Below are 26,840 nucleotides of genomic sequence, written 5' to 3' on the forward strand. Positions count from 1 at the left end.
GTGTCACCTACAAATGCCTGCTGACTAATTCAGATGCGTTGTATTGGTGATTCAGGTATCATGAGTGGCATTGCTATTGGTAGAATAATCTTCTGTAACGGTGAACTCACCTTTTAACATTTTGAAGAAAAGAGTACACATTTTTCCTGTTCACATAATAGATGAATACTTGGAAAAGAGGTTTTCCACCAATATGAATTTCTGGAGGAGTATTTGAAAATGTGATGCAGTGGGAACATAGGACTTCATTGTGTGGGTCTGCATTGCAGAATGTCTGCTGTCCTGTTTCCTGCCCCCACCTCCCACCCCAGTAAGTACCACCCAATCATAATGCCTAATGAAAACACCTTGTAAGGGGCAGTATCACCTAAAGGGTTATGTTTGTAGCACTTTCAGTAAGGTATATAACTCCTCTTTTCTGAAGATCTTAAGGTAGATTTCTTTGTCAGGCCTTTTAAATCAGCAGCTCCTGGGGGTACATGATACAACCCCTCTATCCCTGAACCCAGCTCTCCAACTTGTTTTACCTTCCATAAAAGTCAGTGTAAAATTTTTGTGAATATTTACTAAATCTATGTATGTTTTTCTGAGGTGTAGGATACGGCTTTCATCAGATTCTTAAAGGATTCTGTAACTCACAAAAGTGGACCACATATTTCTTCCCATGACCTTTTTTAGCTGTTAAATCTGGTTATTCCTTTGCTAATGGTCATCAGTACTTGATAATTTTCCATTTTAAACTAGGAAAGGGGCTCAAACTCTTAACTATCTGCTGGGAGCAACCCTCATTGAGAGGCTAGGTTAGACAGATACAATGGAGCAGAAAATCTCAAATTCGTTTGTTGGGTGGGTTTATTATAGGTAATTCTACATTTTACTTGCAAGGTTAACATGCCTTGTTAAGAATTTTGTTTTGAATTGGTGGGGTGTATTTCTTTTGATATATTATCATCATCTTTAGATAATTTATACTTTTATGTCTAGAAATCCCACAATCTGTATTGACAATTTATAATCCCTGGTGGGCAATGTCATGAAATGTAAATACTATTTCAGAATTTGTACAACTCTTGTAGAGTTTGTTGATCAAAACTGACCCACAGTCATTTTAAAAATCAGTTAAAAAATTATTTTACCTTAGTTTGGATAATTGGCACTTTTTAAAATTGGAGAGAATTAAATTATTAAAACATTTAAATACTAAAAACTTACATAATTATGTTATGAAAATACATAAATACATAATTAAAAATAATTAGGTATTCATATTATGGATTAGGATTGTTCAAAATTAAATTTTGTGACATGTCATGTTACTAAGAAATTGGATCTTTATTTTAATCTGTGCTGGCTACTAATGTTAAAGTCCTACTCAAAATAGTCCTATAAAATTTTACATTTTAAAGTGTTTGTAGTAATTATGGATTTGAGAATGTTAAGAAATGGAATTCGCCTTTAAGACTTCTAGTTTTATCAGTTCAAAACATATCTCCAGCCAGCCATTTTGTGGATTCCTGTAGTAAAGTGGACACATTGGAGTTTTTTGTCTTTACTCTTACACTAGTTTTATGGTGGAGTTGTTAATCAGATGCTTTTCAAAAAGAAAATGCAAGCACTTGGTTGAAGAAGCGGCAAGGGGTGTATGTTTAAATGGAATGATTAATTTGGCCATATAATGAAACAAGCAGTTCAGAAAATCGTACTTTATCGTATGTATGCTTTTTTTTCCCCAATATTAAAATGCTTTCTTTTCTAAACTGCCTTTACATGCTTGCTTCTAATTTTCACTCATTTTTATCTCGTTCCTCTCATCCTAGTTCCAAATTTTTATTTATTAGAAAATATTTTACTACTCACAAACTTTAAGCATAGGATAAAATCAGTTTACTTCCTAGGGCTTGATAATAAGTGTCTTTTAATGACCTTGCCTTTGTAAAATTTTAAAAGACATGCTTATTCTTAAAATTGAAGTAAAGAAAAGATAGCTTTTGTAATAGTTGTCTTTGATTCCAGCCTTCTAGCTTTTTTTTAAAACAATACAACTTTAAATGAATTGTTTTTAGAATCATTTAAAATTACTTTTGGAATAGTTAGAACTGTGGTTATTGTTCCCAACTGGAACATGTTTTTATCTTCTGCCTCCAAATTAACCGGTATTTATTTTGTTGTCTAAATTAATCTGCATAATTTTTCTTTAGGCCTTTCTTTAGCAAAATGGATGAGCCTTTTGGGTTCTTTGTTTTGTAATTTTATGTTGTTTGGGCGCAGAACCAAAGCTTAAAAACTTTGTATCTAGAGCATATGGCGTAATAAACACTTAACAAATATGTGAATGAATGAATGGATTGAATGAATGAACAAACAAAAGTGAGGTGAAGCAAAAGCACTGATGTCATAGGGTGTAGGGTCTTCAGATGTAGAGATTTTTGCAGTTGGCCTAGTAAAATGAACTTGAAGATTGACACTGGTTTGCAGACAACTGGGAAATTCTGATATTTTCAGCAATGTATTAACAACATGCTATAAAAATACAGTTGTAAACTTCATAGATCAGAAGTTTCACAGTACTTTTTTTGATAGAAATCATACATGTTTATGGTGGAAATTTTGTGAAATACAGGGAATGAAGAAGAAAATACGACTTGTTTTTAAGTCTACCACCTGGAGAAAGGCAGTGTTAGTAGCCATTTGGGATATTTATGCCTACAGATGTCAACACATAATTAAAATTGAAGTTACATACTTTCAGTTTTGATTCCTTTGTTGTTGAGAATCCAATTAAATTTTGTTTTCTCTTTAATTTTTAAACTTTACAGGCCCCTTCACAGATGTAGTCACTACAAATCTTAAATTGCGAAATCCATCGGATAGAAAAGTGTGTTTCAAAGTGAAGACTACAGCACCTCGCCGGTACTGTGTGAGGCCCAACAGTGGAATTATTGACCCAGGGTCAACTGTGACTGTTTCAGGTAGCAAATCATGTTCTGAGTTTATGTACATTTGAATTTTGACGTTTTATGATTCTGTTTTTGTTTATTAAGGTTTCATCTGGAGGGAGGGAGATAATTCTTATATTATTCTGGCTTTGCCTTTAAAGATGTCTTGTTATTGTACTATATGCAAGCTGTTTCAGAAAATTTCTCACTCTCTTCTGTGTAGGAAGTGTGGTCAGTTTATAAGAAATTATTGTCAATTACAAACTTTATATCTAGTCTTTATTTCTACAGCTAACCACTACCTTCTCTGCCTTTGTTATTTTATCTTTGAAAAATTATACCATTTTTCTGATGGGTCGTTCTCCTTCAGATCATGATCATATTATACATTGCATGCAGCTGTAGAAGTGTCATAATTCTTCTGCTTAAGAAGGTATAATGCCACTTTTTTGCCTACTGTGTCAAATCAGATGAGTCTTTATGTCTTTCATTGTAAATGTCAACAGTGTCCTGCATGTGAAAACTTTTATTTTACTACTCTCTTATGTGTTTATTTGTCAAAGAAGTATGCTTGCCATATATGGATTGCTTACTCCTGCTATGGAGTCGATACTGGTACCATAGCTAATGCCCCTATAAACTGTTTTTTTCTTTCTCAGTCCCTCTGACTTCACTAATATAGCTGAGAAATAGGAACTAAATATGAGAACTTATATGGTTCCATGTATTTTACTTAGGGGAGAACCTCTCAGGCTGCATTTACTCTTCCTTTACAGCAGTACTTCTCAACTCCCACTATGTGCTGTAATAACGCAGGGAGCGGGAACACACATGGGTTCATCTCTCTCAGATCAGAATCTCTGGGAGCATGGCTTAGAAACGTGTACGTTTACGCTGGGCGTGGTGGCTCACGCCTGTAATCCCAGCATTTTGGGAGGCCGAGGCGGGTGGATCACGAGGTCAGGAGTTCAAGACCAGCCTGATCAAGATGGTAAAACCCTGTCTGTACTAAAAATACAAAAAATTAGCCGGGTGTGGTGTTGGGCGCCTGTAGTCCCAGCTACTTGGGAGGCTGAGGCAGAGAATTGCTTGAACCCAGGAGGCAGAGGTTGCAGTGAGCCGAGACCACACCACTGCACTTCAGTCTGGGCGACAGAGTAAAACTCCATCTCAAAAAAAAGTGCACATTTAAAAAAAAAAAAAAAGGCCTGGGTGATCTTGATAAGTAATCCTAAGATACAGTAATTCCATATCAGTTTTCAAGTCCACAGCAGAATTGGGTAGAGAGGGAGAGAACCCAGGGTAGGCTCATTGAAAGTATTTAGAGGTGGAACCTGAGTGCAAAGGCCATGAAGGACAGACCATAGAGTTTTTGGTGACGCTAAATCTTCTCTTGGCAGGTATAGCCAAAAACCTCAAGAGCGAGGAAAAAGATGTTTTAGTGAATCTTGTGTTCAGGAGGCCTGGGAGGAGTGCTTTTCATGTTTCTTTGCTAAGTGTAATTCATCAGTTCTTGGGATGAAGAGATGGGAAATAAAGATGAAGGAATGCATGCTCTCTGGATGTTGCTGCTTTCGACTACATCTTTAAGCCTTTAGCACAATTGGAAGAAGAGATAATTCTTTCTTGTTTTCTTTTTTCTTTTTTTTGGAGACAATGTCTTGCTCTGTTGCCCAGGCAGGAGTGCAGTGATGTAATCTCAGCTGACTGCAACTTCCGCCTCCTGGGTTCAAGTGATTCTCATGCCTCTGCCACTTGAGTAGCTAGGATTACAGGCGTGCGCCAACATGCCTGGCTCATTTTTATATTTTTAGTAGAGACAGAGTTTCACCATGTTGGCCAGGCTGGTCTCGAACTCCTGACCTCAAGTGATCCGTCCACGTTAGCCTCCCCAAATGCTGGGATTACAGGCGTGAGCCACTGCACCTGGCCAGAAGATATAATTATTTCAATCCACATGGCTAAAAATAGTTTATTGGTACAAACAGTTATATCCCTAGGAATCCAAACAGCTATGCAGAATGATTTTTTCTTTGAGGGGCCTAGATTGCTGGTTTCTGTGTATTAATATTTCTTGAGAAAATAACGTATGAAAGCATTTTCTTCCACAGAAACCTGCCTTACTAAAACCTGCAGACAAACTGGTTACTGATTACACAAACATGCCCTTGGATTGCTCTACTTCAATGAGAATTTGACTTTTCCAATTTTTAGTGTAGTTTGTTTCCATTTACAGTCACTCAAAGGTATGCTGCTTCCAGCAACCTTCTCTGGTTAATTCTCTGTACTATATGCTCATTTCTCTTTTTCCCCGTGTCCCTTTGACACTTTTTTTTGAATTTGTTCCAATTTGTGCACATTTTTATATATGTTTTCAAGATCGTCTTTGTCTGGTTATGTGGTCTGCAACCTAAGTTAGAGTGTAACTGCCATAAACTTAACCATGTTGTAAGTTTTCTTTTTATTCACAGATTTTTGGTTATAGTGATTAGCTTATAATGATTACTCAGTGAAAGTTGCTAATGGAATTTTATTTAGCTTAAGCTGTATTCTGAGGCATTTTATCCGGTACATTTCCTGCTGCTGTGTATTTGGCCCCTTGAAAAAGTTGTGTTAACCTTGATAGCAGTTAGTGGACTTCTCAGACACACCTTGTGAATAAGACTTTATTACATAATTGTTATTTTCTACATTTATTTACTTGTGTTTATCTTTTCGAAAGTGTGGAGATATATCTTAGAAATAATCCAAAGTTAGGGAAATAATTTCTATAATACCATGTACATACTTTGTGTAACTGTTGATTCATTTTTTATATAGTCTCATATTGGACTCATGTTACATATATTTAGCATGACTTACAACCACGTGGAACCTTAGAAAACTTAAAAGTTGGGAAATTATAAATGCTTAAAAATTTTGAATGTTATTGAGACTGTAGAATATATTTTAGAAATCAAGAGGCTATATGGTTTCCTTGTGTACTTTTGTTTTCTTAGAAGATTGAAATACATAAACTGAAATAGATGTTTATTTAAAATACATTTTTGAAAAATTAATTATATTAATATATGGGCTGGGCACTGCGTCTAACGCATTTAATCCTAGCACTTTGGGAGGCTGAGGAAGGCGGATCTCTTGAGCCCAGGAATTTGATACCAGCCTGGGCAAAATGGCGAAAACCCTTTCTCTACAAAAAATACAAAAATTAGCTGGGCATGGTGGCATGTGCCTGTAGTCTTAGCTGTCTTGGAGCCTGAAGTGGGAGGATTGCCTGAGCCTAGGGAGGTTGAGGCTACAGTGAGCAGAGATGGCGCCATTGCACTGCAGCCTTACGACAGAGTAAGACTCAGTTTTAAAAAGCAAAAAATAGATGGTAGTGAGGTTTTAAGTTACTATTTCTCCTTTAAATATCCCAGCTATATAATTTTAAATCAGAAAACACTAAAATGAAGCCTAAATTCATAACTAGTTTTAATAACTTAGTAGATTTTATCTGAACTTATAGGCATTATAGTTAACACTGGCAAAGTTTTGAAAATTTTCACAAGCTGAGTTTAGAGCAGAATCATAGATTCATATTTAATTTTTAATTGCAATTGTTTATTTTGTTGGTTGTGGAAAACTTAGTAAATTAGAAAGGCAGACAATTTGAAAATACTTGGGATCCATTAAGTTGATTTGGATTCTTAAACATTCTGGTGTTTGGTTTCTTGAACCCTTCTTGGTTTTCTTTAAATTTGCATATTTGTGAAGTAATAGGAATAATACTATGGCCAGATACTGTTTAAGGCAAATCCCAGATTTGGTATAATTTAATCTGTAACTGTTTCAATGTATGTCTTTCAAACATGCAGGAGACGATATAATATATCCTTTTTTTCTTATTTAGTAATGCTGCAGCCCTTTGACTATGATCCGAATGAAAAGAGTAAACACAAGTTTATGGTACAGACAATTTTTGCTCCACCAAACACTTCAGATATGGAAGCTGTGGTAAGTACAGAAGAAGAATTTATTTTGGGGAGTGGAGTTTAAACTGTGGGTTTTGTTCAGCAGTCAGTAGAAAAACTTAATTTCTAAAAACTAAAAGTTAAATTTAGATTTTTAAAAAACTGCCAATGTCTTCATTGTAGATAATCCTAACTTACAGAATGAAAGAATTTTTAAATAGTATTTTTTTTTTAGAAACAATTTAGAAATGCTGCTACTGGCCTAGTGCAGTGGCTCACACCTGTAATCCCAGCCCTTTGGGAGGCCAAGATGGGAGTATCTCAAGCCCAGGAGTTCGAGACCAGCCCAGGCGACATGGCAAGACCCTGTCTCTACAAAAAAAAAAAAAAAAAAAAAAAAAAAAAAAAAAAAAACCCAACAAGTAAAAAAAACCAACAGATGCCTGTAGTCCCAGCTACCCAGGAGGCTTGCTTGAACCCAGGAGTGGCCACTGCACTCCAGTCTGGGAGACAGAATGAGACCGACTGGAAAAAGAGAAAAAAGAAAGAAATGCTGCTCTTAAGAAGAAAGTCCTGTGGTTGCTAGTGATATCGTCGTGATTTTAATGGATGGTGATAGTAACTCTAGGATTATATATTCTGTGACATTAGCCAGTAACAATGGCAGGGTGATCAGTGAAGAGTGCACCAGTGTATTTCAGCCAAGCCAGGCAGCTACACTCATCTTTTAGCTGTCCCATGAGGTCAAACTTACTTACCATGATCATACCTCCTATGTCTCATTTTTGGTTGTGTTTATTTTTTAGTGGAAAGAGGCAAAACCTGATGAATTAATGGATTCCAAATTGAGATGTGTATTTGAAATGCCTAATGAAAATGACAAATTGGTAAGTAGGAAAATGTAAAAAAAAATTGGAAGCTGTTGAGCGCTCAGTTCCTTTGATTAATTTTGCTTCTATTTTTGACCTTTGAGGTATGTGTGTTATGGCTCTTTCACGTCATAAGACTCAGTAGTTAAGTTTTAAAAAACTTGGTATACTGTTTTTTTTTTTTTTAAAAATAACATTTTGTTTGTCCAAGAAGAAAGAAAGACTCACTTTTATGTCTATACTACATCCTGGAGAAGAATCCTTTAAGTATAGCAGATTTTTGTGGCGTAAACCACTACAGGTTCTTTTTTAGAATGAGACATGTATACATAATTTAAAAATACATATAAATTGCTTTTTGGCCATTATGTACCAGCAGTTTGGGGATAAAAAATTCACTTATATGGACAGTTTATTCCAGGTTTAGCTATTCCCAGGTATTTTTCTCACTTTTGTTTTTAGTCAAATCCATCTGATTGCATTCTTTAGTAAATAATTGTTATGCTGCTTACTCATTAGTGTAGGTCAAATACAATTTGGGGGACTGGGGGATATATGTGTTTATTTAAAAACGAACAAATAGTAGTCTGTGAATGTACAGAGTGGATTATAGTCACTTACCTTGTCCTTTTCCCTGTCTGGATTGTAAATTTGAATCTTTCCCTATGGTAAGAGAGACTTGAAAGATAAGTTTTTCTGTGTGTGTATGTGACTTAATACATACAATAATATGGATAAACAGAATTGTTTGGCACGATTTGGTTACAATCTGACATGACTACTGCCTTAATCTGTTGGCCATTTGCTCTATTGAAAAGTAAACATGCAGATTAAATACGTGGGCTCAGTTACTGTGTTTCTCTTTCAGGATGAGCAGAAATGAAAAGGTCTCTGGTAATTAGGTGTTGACCAAATTAGTTTTTGAATTTTTAAAATACCTCTTTTAAGTGATTTTTGAGGTATTTGCCAAAAGCAAAAAAATGTGAACACGTATATTCTCTGTAAAGTGAGTGTAAGATGGCCTGTGTATGCTTCCCATTTAGAGGTTTTCTTTTTTGCTTAGGCTGAGGGAAGCTAATAGCTTGCACAGCTCTTACTGTCGAAATCAAGAAAACAAAACAGCGTATTGTCTGGATTGACTTTTTTAAAAAAAACATTTGGGTATTTTTTCACTTAGAGTTTTATGTCATTTTTTACAGTAATTCAGTCAGCATAAATCTGTCTTCTATCTGGGCTTCTGCTATGCTCTGGATAGCACACACTTTGAGATGTGTGAAAAGGATTGAGACCGCAGGTATTTGATACTGCTGATTAAGAGTAGCTCTCACTGGTTTGGAAACCAAACCAGAAGTTGATGGGAATGATACGGTAATGACAGTTGAACCCAGCCATTTACCCATCTTGGGTGAAAAGAGCAGTTATGCCTACCTATTGGTCTAGCCCATAGTTATCCAAGAAAGTAGTTTTGGGTCTCTTTTAGCGCTTGAGCAAATACTGAATGGAGTTCCCAGAATCGCCTGTGGTGGAACTCGAGCAGCAGTAGTTTGAACCTGGAACCTTTTCAGAGCAGGTATTAGTAGTAACCTAAAAGCTGTTAAGTAACTTCAAAGTACTCTAGAGAATATCTTGAGTCTGAGCCTTGATTAGCTAAGTGCTAATGTATTTTCACTAATTGGATTATCTGGACTTGTATATTAAATTGTAGGAAATATCTGCTAAAGATAATTTTTAAGAAGATTTATTTTGAAAAACTTGAAGCACCTAGAAGAGTAGGTAGGAGGAGTACAATGAACCTCTGAACTTATGAGCAGCTTTAACAATGACTAGTTTATGGTTAAGCTTATTATATATAAATCCTATTACTTCTCATCTTAGGTATTGTTTAAGGCAAATCCCAGACATGGTGTACTTTAATCTGTAACTGTTTGAATGTATATCTTTCAAAGTACTTTAAAAAAAGAGATAAAAGTGTTTTAATGACAATACTGTTACTATGCCTTTAAAAATTTAGCATATCCTTAATATCAAGCTATCCAGGCAGCATTAAAACTTGTCACAGATGTCATTAAAAAATTTTTTTTTCTGCAGTTTGTTTGAATTAGATGAAAATAAAGTCCAAATAGTTCCTCTTTTTTTTTTGTTTTTCTTTGAGATGGAGTCTTGCTCTGTTGTTCAGGCTGGAGTGCAGTAGCACGATCCTGGCTCACTGCAACCTGTGCCTCACGGATTCAAGCAGTTCTCCTGCCTTAGCCTCTAGTAGCTGAGATTATAGGTGCACGCCACCACGCCTGGCTAATTTTTGTATTTTTTGTAGAGACAGGCTTTTGCCAGACTGGTCTCAAAATCCTGACCTCACGTGATCCACCTGCCTTGGCCTCCCAAAGTATGCTGGGATTACAGGTGTGAGCCACCACGCCTGGCCGAGTCCAGATACTTCTGTTGGATGATATGTTTCTTAAATCTCTTAGTTTGTTGTTTCCTCTCTCTCTTTTTTTTTTTTTTTCAAATTATTGAATGTTTTTATTATTAAACTATGTTTGCCTATAGACGTTCCCACAGACTTGATTTTGCTGATTCCATCCTTGTGGTGCCATTTAGCCTTTTCCCCCTGTCCCTGGTATTTCCTATGATTGAAAGTTTGAAATGAGTGGTTCTCATCCAGGGGAAATCGATTTGCTCCTCTAGGGACCGTGTTTGGAAACATTTTTGGTTTTCATGACTGAGAGGTAGGTAAGGGTGCTACAGGTAACCTGTTTAGTGGGCAGAGGCCAGAGATGCCTTTCAACTTCCTGTGATGCACAGAACAGCCCCCACAACAAAGAATAATCTGGCTCAAAATGTCAGTAAAGTTGAGATTGAGACAGTATGGCCTAGGTCTGTTAATTCATTTAAGATTGATGGTGATACTCTGTCATTCCTACTTCATAACACTAGTTACAATACTTGTGTAAAGAGAAACTTGTGCTTATGTAATATTTGGTTATTAAGTGGTAGAGTTTAAAAAGGCAGAACAAATGCCAAAGTTTATCTTTAAAGGTTTTGAAAAATGAGTTGGTTTGTAAGCATCCCACCTTGTGATGTACAGTTGATCTTCCACCTTCCATCCTTTCTTCCCTCCCTGCTACTATATTGATAAGACTCATGAATTTAAACATATTTGAGTTTTAACTAAAACTTGGCAGTTAATTATTATTATTGATGCCCAAGTTGCCTGGTGAGGATACTTTTCACATTGGTTCTTGAGTTTTTTTTGATCCTCATAGTCTTTGGTAATTTTCTTGTCTAATGTGGCAAGATTTTTCCAGGTTCAGACCTGGAAAGAAGCTCAGGACCATTTCAGTGGGAGATGGTATTTCAGGACTACAGTCGGCCGGGGCCCTGTGACAAAATTGATTTTTAATTTTATCAAACTCTCTATTTATTTTTTTGACCAAGATAAGAGTGGAGGCCCATTTTTCATTTGAAGGTGCTTCTTCAAATGATAAAATTTTAATGATAAAACAGCATATAGGATGATGTGGATCCTTTTATTTTGTGGGGTAATGATTGCATTTTATGGTTGGATTTTGTTGGGTAATTCAAAATGTGCAAAATCCAATACTGATCCTGAGAAGAATGAACCGGCTGAAGTGGTGTTTCAGTATAGCAATAGATAAATATAACTTATGACTTTCATGGCTCACTGGCCTTGCCATTATGATTTTTGATGGATGTTTTTGAATGTTTATAATTTACATTTCAAGTTTTACACATAAAATGAGACTTAAAGATTATAATATATCACCATTTCAAATTTATGTAATTCGAACTTGCAAAAATTGTGTCTATACTATCTAGGCTGGAAGTGACCTTAATTGATTAATGTGTATGTTAAAGAGAGACTAAAACACGACTGTGTTTTTATAAGGCAGTATTTCCCAGTGTATTAGGTTGGAAGCGTTCTGTAGTCAAGTGAGCTTGGAAAATTACTGTAAATGTCTCCAAGAGGAATCACATGTGTATCTGCCTATTAAAGGCTCTGAGAAAACTTAATGGTAAAGAAATATATTTAACCCAGTATTTTTTTTTTTTTAAATTTAAAATAACCTAATTAGGAAATACCGATGTTCTGAAAAAATATACTTTGGGAAATACTGTTCCTGCCTAAACTCACTCTTGTAATATTAACTAACCTGCAGATTGTACAAGAAATGTTACATACTGAGAAATGTGTTTAAACTCAGTGCAACCTGGCACAGACCGAGTTCCATCTGGGTTGTTAATTGATTGTGTGACTTTCAAGTTATCAATTTAATGTTGCATCTCATCTTTTATAGAAAATACGAAATCTTAAGGTACCAAATCTGAAGTCTTATGATAGCACAAAATATATAAGAAGTTTTTGTTTCTAACAATTAAGGATAAAACCTTTTATATTTGTCTAAAGATAAATAACAAAACACCTCTTTCTTAATATTTTATTCATGTGGTAATAAGACCCTATTGATGATTGTATCCTGCTGTTTCTAGGTCAATATTCTTTATAGGTGAAGTTGATAAAACTGGTTAAAAAAATATTTTTGACATGTTGGTTTCTTTCTAGTATCTGTAGATAAAATTAGTAGTTAATATTTGTTTTCTTTGTTTAGCATGAAATTTGGCTCTTTGGAAATTAGGACATTATTGGATAGTGTGATACACAGTTTGTTAATTTACTTCAGATGAATTGATAAAATGCTATACGATGCTGAATCCTGACTTACACAATTGCTGAAATATGACACTCCCTTATTCAAAGAAAATACATTTCTAAATGTGCAAGATGAACAAAAATGTTTTGAAAACTTGGTGATGTATTTTTTAAAAGTATAGAGTGGAAAATATACTTTTTATCTTACAGTTATGATTGTGATACAGAGAATTCTTTGAGATCTTTTGATCTTTTATTTTAGTTTATCAGTATGTTGTAAAAAGTGTGTTAACTTAAGCAAAAATCAGTTTAATTTTTAACTGCGTTGCTGGTAACAGCTTAGGATTTAACATAGAACTCTGGATGGCATTTGTAATTTTTGTTCAGCTTTATTTAGTGTTTAGAGCAGTGGAAAAGTTCATAGGGGTTCTTTATACCTTTATTTTTTGTTTCAATATATGCATACATTATTAAATGATCACCACAATCAAGCTGATTAACATATCAGTCACCTCAGATAAGCACCGTTTTTATGGGTCACATTTACTTTAAAGAGTCGATCAAAATTTCATTTTTGGTAGTCAACTTAGAAAAATTTGGTTAGTGTTGAAAACAGATTCTGCAATAGCTGTCACAATTGTTGATGCACTCTCAGATATTGTAGAGGTAACAAGTCTTGAACTTTATGATATTTTTTTAGTGTGTCTTAACCCCACTTCCTCACTTCCCCAGCCCCTCTTCCTGTATCCTTGTGCAGAAAGAAGTACACTGGTATTTAAGTACTGTACTAGTCTTTTCTCATATTGCTGTAAAGAAATACCTGAGACTGGGTAATTTATAAAGAAAAGAGGTTTAATTGGCTAACAGTTCTGCAGGCGTACAGGCAGCATGACGGCTTCTGTATCTGAGGAGGCCTCAGGAAACCTCCAGTCATGGTGGAGAGCACAGGGGGAGCAGATGCCTCACATGGCAGGAACAGGAGCAAGAGAGAGCGAAGGGGTGGTGCTACACTCTTTAACAACCAGATCTCATGAGAACTCTATCATGAGAACAGTACCACGAGGATGGTGCTAAACCATTCATGAAGGACCCACCCCCATGATCCAGTCACTTCCCACCAGGCCCCACCTCCAATACTGGAGATTACAATTTGACATGAGATTTGCCGGCGACACAGATCCAAACTGTATCAAGTGTGTTGTATACATATACCCCACTTGTTTGAGGATTTTGATCTTTTTACGGATGCTATTCCTTCTTGGGTGTTTACATGTTTGGAATGCAGTGAAAAAGTATGATGTTATTTTGTTGATTTCCTTAGACTTTTTAGGACCTTGATACTGAATATATAAGTAAGGAAAGATTGAAGTTTTGTGTTCATTTTATAGGGTAAAAAAATGGAGCCAACTTTAGAAGCACAGTGACTGAGTTCATATTTTTATTTTTATAGTTTAAATCATTTATTTGTGACAAAACAATTCTCATTTATTTGAACCATCACTAAAGTGTGGGCTACTTTCTGGGAAATAGCTCTCTGATTTGGATCATAGATAAGGTGCCCCAGAAAACTTAGGAACCCTTTTATTTTAGAACAAAAGGACTCTTAGTATTTTTTCCTGGATAATAAACATAAGCAAATACCATCCTTAAGCACACTGAGCTGTGTCGTTACCCCAGTCCTCGGGATCAGCAGGTGTGTGCCAGTACATTTCATTTTGTTAATGGCCTCTAGTGTCTTCAGTTGAGTTATTGTCAGTGCTAGTACTGAAAGCCATTCAGCATGTTCCGTGTATTGTTGACAGCTGGAGGCACATGATACGAAAGTGCTGACTATTGTACAAAATAGGGTTCTTTGAATTATTAGCTCTGTTCGGATTGTCAGCTCTGTATTATGAAATACGTAATGTCCAATTAGTGGTAGTGGTTATTTTTTAAGGATCAGATGTGGTTTTATTATTTTTGAAGTTTTATGACCTATTCAGTTCTTTGTGTTCACTTCTAAAAAATTTTCGAGGCCTTAACACTGACATTTTCTGAATTTCTTAAATGTTTTGCATTTCATTTATGTCCTCCATCTGACATTTGAAGGTGACATATTTTCTAGAAAAAAATACTGGTTTGTTTTAATGAAGACTGAGGGGCTGTAAAGAACAGGGATGTCAGGGGTCTTATTATAAAGACATTTTATGGTTGAGTATACATTATTTTCTGTTGAGACAGAGAACAAGTGGGATATCAGTAAGTATAATTAAGGAATCCCTTTCCTACTTATTTGTATAATACAGTATTGCTTTTATCTATTAAAGGAATTTGAAAAGAAAGGAAGAGAACTGTGGAGTTAATGGTTATGTGAGTCTTTAAGTGTGTTTATTGGCCTGGGATGTGTGTGAGGGCGTGAGTGTATTAGGGGATAGGCTTTAAGTACAAGAGAGGTTTATAAAATTGTTCAGATTGAGTGTTATCAAAGGTAAGAAGACATGAAGGTGCTTGTTTTTCAGATTATTGACAATTATTAATTAGTAAAAAACATTGAAAGCCACAAAGAATTAGATGGTATTCATTTTAAAACAGTGTAAGGCTGGTATAAATTTTAATGAAGTATGTACATTTAATAGGTGCACATAATGCCATTAGATTATAACTAATTTTGTTTGGGAAATATAAAAAGCGAGTTCAGAAACTACTTTTGCTTTAACATAGCTATTACTTATTAGTATCATTTCTTATGCATTAATGCATTTTTATGAAGTGTTAATGTTTTAGAGCCTAATGGTTTCTGTGTCAGTCATTCCCAATATCATGCAAAAGAAATCAGAGTTCGGTGAGAATCTGAGAATATGTTTCCCATGCCATCTCAGGGTATAACTCCACCAGGGAATGCTCCGACTGTCACTTCAATGAGCAGCATCAACAACACAGTTGCAACACCCGCCAGTTATCTCACGAAGGATGACCCCAGGGGACTCAGTGTGTTGAAACAGGAGAAACAGAAGGTTTGTTATAGGGAGCTAACAGACTTAGGAGTCTACTAGTGTTAATGATTAAGTTAATGTAGATATCTAGCAGAAAGTGGTATTGTACGTGTGTTATATGAAGTAGATAGAATTGAACTATGCCTAAAATTACAGTAAAACCACAAAGCACTTAAAAATCTTGCACACAAACTACTCTGTTCCAAAAAACTTCTGAACTTACTAAAATCTCAGTAGTGAGCAGGACAGTATAAGTGTGAACTTTACGAAGTTAGCATAGTTTTTTTCTTTGAGATTTGGGGGGCATACTTTTTTATTTGTTTTTTGAGATGGGGTCTCACTCTGTCACCCAGGCTGAATTCTCCCACCTTAGCCTCCTCAGTAGCTGAGACTACAGGCATGTGCCACCATGCCTGGCTAATAATTTTTCTGTGTTTTTGGTGGAGATGGAGTTTCACCATGTTGGCTAGGCTGGTCTCAAACTCCTGACCTCAGGTGATCCGCCTGCCTTGGCCTCCCAAAGTCCTGGGATTATAGGTGTGAGCCACCACACGTGGTCAACCCCACAGTTTTAGCAGATTGTTTATACTTTGATTTGGTTTTGCATATGATATGCATTACTAAGGCTTTAAAAAATTACTGTTTAAATGTTTAGTACTTTTTTGTTTTTGTGATTGGGAATTATTTACTTCTGGGAATCATGATCCTAGAGAAACAGTAAATTGTTGTTTAGGGTGGGAAAAAAATTTCAGGTAACCTTGTTACTTAAATCCCGTCTCTAATTCATAGGTTAAACCCTTAATTCTGCCTCTCTCGGTTTATGACAGTACTCTTGACTTTAGCCTCTTAACTCCTTTTATGTGGGTCTTTATCCGTCACTCATGTTAGTTTTAAGAATGTAGCCCCACGTTTATGTCCTTTATCTCCTTTGTTCTTCCCAAGGCTTCTTTGCAATCTTGTTCTTGTATTTCCAATTCCTAGTTCCCTCTTTTTCTAATTAAACCCCAGTAGAAATACTTGGAATATTAGAACTGAAATCTGATGGTCGTTAGAAAAGAAGAAAGAAGTGCAGTCATGCATCTCTTAAGGATGGGAATATGTATTGAGAAATGCGTTGTTAGGCGATTTGTTGTGTGAACATCATAGAGTGTGCTTAAAAAAACCTATATATGGTATTGCCTGTTGTTCCTAGACTGAAGACTTGTATAGCCTGTGGCTGTACTACAGTGGTAAGTATTTGTGTATCCAAACAATCTATACCAAGCTCTTTCAACCTGCAGCCTGCTACCCACACGTGGCCCAGGATGGCTTTGAATCCGGCCCATCGCAAATTCATAAATTTTCTTAAAACACTATGAGATTTTTTTTTGGTGATTTTTTTTTTTTTTTTAAATAGCTCATTAGCTATTGTTAGTGTTAGTGTATTTTATGTGTGGCCCAAGACAATTTTTCTTCCAGTGAGGCCCAGGGAAACCGGAAGATTGGACACCTGTGACTATACACAGAAAAGGCGCAGCAAAAATATGGCATAAGAGATTAAAAAAAAAATGCATACGTGTATACCAGTATACCTGTATACTTTGTGAATGAATTTTGCAGAACTGGGTCTGCAGTTTCGGGTGGGTCAGTGAATGAGTGGTGAGTGAATGGGAAGGCCTAGGACATTACTATATACACTGTAGACTTTATAAACACTGTACACTTAGGCTACATTTATTAAAATTTTTTTCTTTAATAGTCTTAGCTTTCTGTAACTATTTTCATAAACTCTAAAATTAAAAATTTTGACATAACCTGAAGCACAAGCACAGTGTATAGATACATAAAAATATCTTTTTTATATCCTTATTCTATAGGCTTTTTAAAATTTTTTAAATAAGATTTTTTTAAAAACTTTTTTTGTGAAGACTAAGACATGGCACACACATCAGCCTAGGCCTACACAGGGGCGGAATCATCAGTATCACTGCCTTCCATCTCCACAGCCTGTCTCACTGGAATGTCTTCAGGGACAGTAACACGCATGGAGCTGTTATCATCTGTGATAACAGTGCCTTCTGGAATACCTCCTGAAGGACCTGCCGGAGTCTGACTTAGAGTTAACTTTTTGTTTTCATAAGTAGAAGGAGTACATTCTAAAATAAATGATAAAAAGCATAGCACAGTAAATACATAAACCTGTAACGTAGTCATTTATTACCAAGTATTCTGTATTGTACATAAATCATATGTGTAATACTTTCATATGACTGGAGTACAGTATATATATTTACACCAGCATCACCACAAACGTGAATAATGTGTTGTAAGACCTCACTAGATAATAGGAATTTTTCAGTGCCATTATAATTGTATGGGAACACTATCATATGTACGGATCATCGTTGACCAAAACATCATTATACAGTGCGTGACCGGACAACTCATAGGTGGAGGATTACTGCAGATAGGCTAAATAGTGGAAAATGGACAAGGTTGGTTTATTGTTTTATTTTAGTTGATACACACCTTGACTTTCCAGCTTACTCTAAATTGCAGTGTTAAATGTAAGGTTACTATGCATCAATTTACCAAGAGTCACAGCATGTTGAATCCCTCTAGTTTGCTTGTTTTGTGGTTCTCAGAAGAACCAGTCTTCTCTTTCTGGACCAGTTTGAAGCAACTCTAAAGAAACAAGCTGTTTTATTGGAGCCAAACCTCACTTAGAGGTCCTGAATGGAAGCATATACTTAAAGTTACACCTGCTTAATTTCTTCCATCAGGCTGTTCAGATTGTCACTCCACGCATGACTCAAACCCCACCCTCCCATCACACTTCCCCCATTTTTAACTCCCAACTAAGATTAATATGCTATATTAACATATACATATGTAGCATATGTATATGTAAATAAAATAGATTTTCTTGCACCTATTATGTATGTTGACTGATTTGTAAGGGGCCTAGCTAGTTGTGTGATATAACTTATTGGGCACACTTTTGAAGTGTGTTTCAGCTTCACTATATTCTTTGCATTCTAGTCTCTCTATGCTCCACAAATTGGTTATCATTTATTCTCCTTTTTGTTATAAAAGTAGTATAACTTTTTTTATTTTTTTCTTGAGACGGAGTCTTGCTCTTTTGCTCAGGCTGGAGTGCAGTGGCGCAATCTCGGCTCATTGCAAGCTCCGCCTCTGGGATTCACGCCATTCTGCTGCCTCAGCCTCCCGAGTAGCTGGAACTACAGGCGCCCATCACTACGCCTGGCTGGTTTTTTGTATTTTTATAGAGGCAGGGTTTCACCATGTTAGCCAGGATGGTCTCGATCTCCTGACCCCGTGATCCGCCCTCCTTGGCCTCCCAAAGTGCTGGGATTACAGGCGTGAGCCACCGCGCCTGACCGAGTATAACATTTTTAAGAGAACATTTTAAGAAAAATTTAATTGTATTTGCTTAGATAAATTCTAACCTAATTCCAAGTCTAATTCTATTAGAATTAGAAACATCTAAATCTAATTCCAATCTAGTTATCTTTTTATGGAATATCTTCTTATGGATGTGTTATTTAAAATTGGAAAGAATGGAAAGCTGCCCATCAAATGCTTAACAAAAGTGAAATGTTTAATTTTGGCAAGGCATAGAATAGAATATTTAATGATATGTCATTTAAAATGATTATTAAAAATGCATATAAATAAGCAAATAGGTATGCCCAATTTTATAAAATGTGTGTGGAAAAATAGTAATATAAATAATAGTTTTGTTGATTTCATGAGATTATGGGAAATGAGTTTTTCCCTTCCCCCCATAATTTAAAATTTTATGCAATGTAAAGAATTTAAAAACAAAAATCTAGTTGTCAAGAGCTTGATGATCTTTGTTTTAGTTTTTTTTGGTGTTGACCCCATGTATGTCTTTTTATCCCCCTTTTGGAGACACAGTCTCACTCTCACCTGGGCTGGAGTGCAGTGGCAGGATCTCGTCTCATTGCAGCCTCCACCTCCTGGACTCAAGCCACCTCAGCCTCATGAGTAGCTGAGATTAGAGTTGCACACTACCATGCCTGGCTAATTTTTAGAATTGTTTTTTGTAGAGACAGGGTCTCCCTCTGTTGCTCAGGCTGTTCTTGAATTCCTGGGCTCAAGCAGGCCACCCATCTCGGCCTCCCAAAGTTTTGGGATTACAGGCATGAGACATGGTACCCTGCTTCATCCTCTTAAGTTTTTCGTCAATTTTCTGGTATGGGTATGATACTTTTTCCCAATTCTTAACCAAAACCTAGAAGTTCTTCTATTGCCATATTGGTGGCCATTGCCACCTCCTTTATAGAGGAAGTCAGTGTGCCAACTTCATTATCAGAAGTTGGATTTGTGTTAGGATAGAATGTGACCACACCGAAAATCATTTTGAAATGAGTTCTAACTACTATTAAGGAAAATAATAGGAAAAAGTATTGACAGGGTAAGATATATCTGAAGCAGTGTTTTAATAGTAGAGGTGGCTATTATTAGATTGGGGTGGAAGAGACTGGGGTGAAGAACAAAAAAGCTGGCAAGAGAAAAACTCAGAGAAAGAATTGAAGTAGGCTTCTTTAAAACCTTTCTTAACTGGGAAGCTTGAGGAAAAATGGAAGAATCGCCGACAGGTCAAATACATACTGTTGTTGATTAGAACCTCATTATAAATTTGCATTTTTAAATAGATTTTACATGGATTTAGGCTTACTAATCAAATCATATCCCCTTCATAAGAAGAACAAGTTTTGCCCTTTGAGCAAACAGTCTGTTTATACTTAATATAAATTTGGCAACTGGGATGGTGTGGTAGGTGTGCAGCCTCTGATAAATCTTATAAAATGAGTATTGTGGAATGCCATAAAGTTGATTTTGTAAATGTCTTTGTTAGCAGTTTATAGCTGAATAAAGCAGATTTGATCTAAAATTATTTTAAAGCAAGTAAAAATTTAATTAAAATGAAAAAAACTTGTTACACGAATACTGCTACTCTGTGTGGTGACATAAATGCTGTTAGTGTGAAGGATGTTGGGGTACTTTAGACCGCAGGCTGAAGAATATGTAGATGCAGTCATAGATGTTTCTCTCCAGGCCTTCAACACTAACTTCAAATGGTTCAGTGTTGGTTAGGATTAAGATTTTGGGGCTCATAGTCTTCAGGGCATGCTAATTTTTACTGTGATGTTGAATCACGTGAATTAAAGCAAACAGCATTACTGAAGATGATAATAGAAGTTAACTTTTTTGGCATGTTTTTTCTTAGGTAGTTTCTAATTTTATTGGAATGATTGCAATAATATCCCCCTACGCCCCAGAACCTTATTTGAATTGCAGAACCAGAGCACGGAAAATGACCTTCGTATTTGGATTTTGTTGACGTCAGTCATTCAGCATACTTTGATTGAATAACTACTCTTGACCAAAGTGCTGGTTTTAGGGGTAAATACAAAGAGAGATGGCTCTTGCTCTCCCAGCCTTTGAAGTGTTATAGGAAAGAATTTGAACAATAGTTATTAAGATACATAATAAAGTGCTATGGTAGACGTACATGCCAGCGGTTATGGGAATAGAGGGAGTGGGCTCGTTATTTAGACTAATCTGACTGCTGACATGTACTGATTTAGGCCTTTTAAAGAGTTTTTCATAAACAAAGATGTAGAATTTATGTTTTTGTTTGTTTAAAACCTGTGAGAAGATTTGGTAAAAAAAAAATCTCAATATCTTTGTAATACAGAATGACATGGAACCTAGCAAAACTGTTCCACTGAATGCATCTAAACAAGATGGACCTATGCCAAAACCACACAGTGTTTCACTTAATGATACCGAAACAAGGAAACTAATGGAAGAGTGTAAAAGACTTCAGGGAGAAATGATGAAGCTATCAGAAGAAAATCGACACCTGAGAGTAAGTTCTGTTGGTTGAAAATAAGTTGATTTAAATGAAGGTATAGGACATGTGAGTGTTATTAGGCCATTTTAGCAATTAGTTTTTAAATTTATCCTTGGTCAGTTCTTTCTTGTTTTCCCCAATTTGATTATGTCCTGACCTTTGCTCCCCACCCTACTCCTCTCTTAAAAATCTTCCTGTGGTTTCTCATTGCCACAAGTTCCTTACCTTAGCATACATTCTAATTATTTGTGATCTGGCCTGCAGCATTGCCAGCTTCAGCTCTTGTTTCTCCTGTCCTTCCCATTTTGTGTCCCAGTCATACTGAACTAGGATTGTGTTGTCCCACATCATAGCCATTAGTCACCTAGGACTGTTGAGCACTTGAAATGGGATTTGTTCAAATTGAGCTATGCTGTTGAGTGTAAAATACTGATGTTGAAGAGTTAGTACAGAAAAAGGTAAAATTTTCTTTTTTTAATGGTTACATACTGAAATAGTAGTTTGGGTATATTGGGTTGAATTGAATATATTATTAAAATGAATTTTACACATTTCTTTTTACTTTTTAAATGTACTATTGGAAAATTTAACGTTACATAGGGGGTCACATTTGAAGCTCACATATTGGCGTGGGGCAGTGTTGGGCTGGAGTATGCTGGAGAAGCATCTGTTTATCACCCCTCTTTTGCTTTAGTGTAAGCTCTTCACTGTGACTGGAAAGGCTCAGAACCCTGTCCCTCCCGACACAGCACATACACATATTAATGTCTTGCTACTATATTCTTGTCGTCTTTTCAGTATAGCGTTTGCTGGGACCCTCTCCAAAAGAAAAAAAAATCGATTTGTCCTGTCTGCTTTGTGCCACCACTATGCCGATTGCATTCTACTGCTCTTACTTGTTAGAGGCCTTTCTCCCTCTAGTGGGCAGTAATTTCCTTGGGGGCAGGGGCAGTGTTTCATTTCTCTCTGCATTCACCGTGCATGCGTGTAGCAGTCATATATTTGATTGAATAAATGGATGGTGAAGGAGGACTGATTTGAATATGTGTGAAATTTATGAATAATACTTGTCTTCGACAAGTAATTGTTTCAAGACCTGAATTCCTATATATTGCTCTTTAGGCTTTGTCTGAAGCTCTTTGCAGCAACGTAGATGATACAAAAGTATAGGTAACTAAAATAAGCTAAATGATGGGAGTTATTTGATTATTCCTTTACAGTGTATATAGGAACTGCACTCTGAACACTGTATCTTAAGTCGATCTGTGAACTCCTTTGCTGAAATGCTTTTTAAAGTGAATTTTTGTGTCTCTTCATGTTTGATACTTCATAGTAACCCCTTGAGGGGTACCCCTCTGCTTCCAGGCGCTTGTCTGGATAGCGGGAAGAATATCTTTATTTCACACCTACACACCATGGATCTTTTAAAGGATTTTGTTGGTTACTTTTACTTGATCTGCCATGACTTCCATAGTTCTGTTCTTTGATAAAGATGTGCTTCTTAGGGTGCTCAGTAGATTTCTTTCAAAAGCCACTGTTTACCTCTGGCATGGAGGGGAGAGTGTAAACAGTAGGAGTGACAGGTGGAGCAGGACTGGAAAATAGGAAGAATGAACCAGGGAAGTGAGAGAGACTTTATTCCTGGTTTCTGCTCTTTGTATGCTAATGTTTGGTATGAGATTTTATTGAGAGATGATTCTGCTGTTGGAAAAGTAAAACAAAAAAGCTGTGCTGGGCACGGTGGCTCACACCTGTAATCCCAGCACTTTGGGAGGCCGAGGCGTGTGGATCACCTTAGGTCAGGAATTCGAAACCAGCCTGGCCAACGTGGTGAAACCCCTGTCTCTATTAAAAATACAAAAATTATCCGGGTGTGGTGGCGGGTGCCTGTAATCCTAGCTACTTGGGAGGCTGAGGCAGGAGAATCACTTGAACCTGGGAGGCAGAGGTTGCAGTGAGCGAGATCACACTGTTGCACTCCAGCCTGGGCAAGAAGAGCAAATCTCAAAAAAACAAAACAAAATAAAACAAAAACCTTGGAGACCTACTGGCTTACAGAATTTCAGACCCTTTAGCATTTTATACACAGGCCCATCATAATTTTTTGCCATGTTAACTTTCTTGCTCCTGTCTGTTCACTATCCCTTTTAATTCCCCTAGCCCTGTGGTTCTTAATTCACACTGCATGTGAATCACCTAGTGAGCTTTAAAAAGTTACAGTTTAACAGGCCTTCCCCAGACCTAATGAATCAGAATCACAGGAGTATTAAAAGTTCTGTAGATGTTTGTGATGTGTAGCTGAAACTGAGAATTACTACTGTTTTTATATAGAACTAATTAGCATGAGACCAAAAATACCCAACGCCAGAAAATCCAGTAATGCAAATAAAACTGTGCCATTAGGTGTACTCTTTTAGTTAGTGTTTGTTTATAAGCACAATAAAAGAATCATGGGAGAAAATATTGCCTTGCACTGAAAAAAGTAAAAAACTGTCCTGCCATTCATCAGATTGGATAACAGACACAGATAAAGACAACTGCGTAGTTAACAGGTGTTAGTATTTCTCCCAAGGTTCACAGTGCACACAGTGTCGTAACAACCTCCTGCCTGGAGTGACTTCTGCTTTCTTCTGAGAAACCTTGTCCTCTAAGGACATAGTGCTGTGTGAAGCCACATCAGCAAGGATGAAGCAGCCCACTCTTGACTGGAGGATCTGCCGTTTTGACACAGAGAAGCACCCTCAGTTTCCATTCCAGGTGCAGAGCTTCAGATAAGGGTTTCCTACGTACATTTCTCATCTAAATTTGTAGTTCCTGAAGAAACAGTATTCTTTCTCTGTTTTGCAATCCAGACCTGGTGCTATCCTTTTACACACAGCCCTCTGCTTTGCTTTGAGCATGTGAAAACACTGTTACTTAAATTTCATGCGAAACCGTTTCCTTCCCCCAAAATTCTGTGATAACCGTATCTCTGTTTTCGGCAAGAATACCCTCTTGTGCCTCTGCTGTTTTGGTTCCTTAGTTGCAGTGGGTCAGTAAACTCAACTGGTAGACTACGGGTCTGGCAGTTTTTGACTGATTGGGCTAGGACAGATGTAACTGATTTTAAATACCATGGGCCGCCTTGGAAGTACTCTTCTTTAATTATGTTTTTAGTGGGGTTAAAATGAAAGGTAAATATAGCCATATCTGACTTTTATTTTTTAGGAATACATTTCTCAGCTCCAGTTTTAAAAAATCAGTGTTATTGAGGTATAATTTATATCCCATGGAGACACCCACTGTGAGTGTACAATTCACTGAAATATAGAACTTTATAACTGTCACTATAGTTCAGTTTTAGAATGTCCATCACCCCTGGAAAGTTTCGTTATGTGGTTAGCAGTTAATCCCTGTTTCTGTCCCCAGCCATAGGCAACCACTAATCTACTTTGTGTCCCTATAGATTTTTAGCTCCAGTAGTCTCATTAGTATGCTTGTTTTTAAAAACCTCTTTTGTGTGTGTGTTTTTTTCCTAGGATGAAGGTTTAAGGCTCAGAAAGGTAGCACATTCGGATAAACCTGGATCAACCTCAACTGCATCCTTCAGAGATAATGTCACCAGTCCTCTTCCTTCACTTCTTGTTGTAATTGCAGCCATTTTCATTGGATTCTTTCTAGGGAAATTCATCTTGTAGAGTGAAGCATGCAGAGTGCTATTTCTTTTTTTTTTTTTTCTCTTGACCAGAAAAAGATTTGTTTACCTACCATTTCATTGGTAGTATGGCCCGCGGTGACCATTTTTTTGTGTGTACAGCGTCATATAGGCTTTGCCTTTAATGATCTCTTACGGTTAGAAAACACAATAAAAACAAACTGTTCGGCTACTGGACAAATTGTATATTACCAGATCATCACTAGCAGATGTCAGTTGCACATTCAGTCCTTTATGAAATTCATAAATAAAGAATTGTTCTTTCTTTGTGGTTTTAATAAGAGTTCAAGAATTGTTCAGAGTCTTGTAAATGTTATTTTAATAATCCCTTTAAATTTTATCTGTTGCTGTTACCTCTTGAAATATGATTTATTTAGATTGCTAATCCCACTCATTCAGGAAATGCCAAGAGGTATTCCTTGGGGAAATGGTGCCTCTTACAGTGTAAATTTTTCCTCCTTTACCTTTGCTAATATCATGGCAGAATTTTTCTTATCCCTTGTGAGGCAGTTGTTGACTGAGTTTTTCATCCTTACAATCCTGTCCCATGGTATTTAACATAAAAAAAGAATAAAACTGTTAACAGATTCTTGCTCGATAGCTTGTTTGTGTCTGTCGTGTTATTAGAGGGGAGTCCACTATTTATGGTCACTTGAAATTATGATGCAAAGGTTTTTCTTGCATTGAAACCCTCTGAGATATCACAGTATTTTTAATTGAAAATCCTAATTCTGTTCAGGAAAGGAGTTGATTAAATTTTAAGGTACTGTTGGTATTTTGGGAGATTATAATCAGTCTGTTTTCAAGATAATGGAAAATAAGGTCCATGAGAATAGAAGTTACGTGATTTCAGTGAGTTGACGTGTACAGCATGGCTGTGCTCCATCTGGTTTTTACCCCATTCTTAAGTTCTGAGAGTATGTTCTCAAGGAAGATTTAACTCTCCTTGGTTTTAAAGTACTTTTTAACCAGCCTAGTAAGTCTTACTACTTTTCATAATATTTCATAATAGTTAAAAGTAGGTGTTTTTTCCTGCCCAATTTGCACTCAAAATAATGTTCATTATGGAAGTTTGGTAATACTGAGCAAGCCTGTGGAATTTTCTTTATGAAAAATGATTTTGTCTTTTGCAAATGTTAACCATGTGAAACACATTTTCAGTGTAAGTATGCGTTACAGGGTCTGGTATTTCCTGCACTTAGGTTTGTCCTGTGTCTTCATTTATTCTTACTAGGATAGAAAATGTTGGAATCAGAAAATAGATCCAGTTTTTAGCTACATACAATCTAGTACAAGTGATTTTTTATTCTTAAACATAGGTGTTATTTTTTTAAAAGATGCGCTCTACCTGAAAAGGAAATTGGATTTTAGAACTGGATGTGGTGAAGTATTTTAGGCCCAGATCTGTGTACACATTTTATAGAAGAGTGAAGTATTCTGAAGTATTTTGGTTGCCTTTTCATTTCAACTGTGTTTTGAATTTGTCAGATGATGCATATATTGTGTTATTGTGTGCTGTGGTATCTTTTATAAAACCTCTTGCTTGTGTGCAAGTTGCTAAAAAGAAACACAAGTAATGCCTATCCATTACTAGCATGCTATGCTGCAGGTCATATTTCCATTGCTATATGCTTTACTGTTTTTATAAAAATCCCCCCCTCCCCTTTTCCGGTAACTGGAAAAGCATGCTAAAAAGAGTCTTATATTTTCACCCCATAAATGGAGAATCAATAATTCCTTGGCTTAAAGCTCTTATGTAATCAGTATTATTGGTGATAAATATCAAGTTTGATATCTCATAGCTATCTTTTTTTTAAAGAAATGAAGTTCTTGAAAATTTAGCCAAATCCCGTTTTATGG

The 26,840-nt window shown here is 36.3% G+C and overlaps 1 protein-coding gene across 6 annotated transcripts in view; it reads left to right on the forward strand.

Annotated features, from left to right (window-relative positions):
• The window catches only part of VAPA (VAMP associated protein A), a 40,656-nt gene extending 15,076 nt beyond the window's left edge, over nucleotides 1-25,580 (forward strand). For 2 of the 6 annotated variants that reach the window (XM_007974668.3, XM_007974667.3), the window contains exons 2-7: nucleotides 2,817-2,969; nucleotides 6,829-6,932; nucleotides 7,696-7,776; nucleotides 15,286-15,420; nucleotides 21,128-21,301; nucleotides 24,805-25,580. In XM_007974668.3, the coding sequence (XP_007972859.1) occupies nucleotides 2,817-2,969; nucleotides 6,829-6,932; nucleotides 7,696-7,776; nucleotides 15,286-15,420; nucleotides 21,128-21,301; nucleotides 24,805-24,963 (806 nt within the window). In that variant the 3' untranslated portion in view covers nucleotides 24,964-25,580. Of the gene's footprint in view, nucleotides 1-134; nucleotides 311-2,816; nucleotides 2,970-6,828; nucleotides 6,933-7,695; nucleotides 7,777-15,285; nucleotides 15,421-21,127; nucleotides 21,302-24,804 lie in introns of those variants that run through there. The other 4 variants (XM_007974670.3, XM_007974669.3, XM_073006474.1 and 1 more) reach the window with 3 other exon arrangements.
• Nucleotides 25,581-26,840: the final 1,260 nt, after the last annotated feature.

This window comes from Chlorocebus sabaeus, chromosome 18 (assembly GCF_047675955.1).
Source record: "Chlorocebus sabaeus isolate Y175 chromosome 18, mChlSab1.0.hap1, whole genome shotgun sequence".
Lineage (NCBI taxonomy): Eukaryota > Metazoa > Chordata > Mammalia > Primates > Cercopithecidae > Chlorocebus > Chlorocebus sabaeus.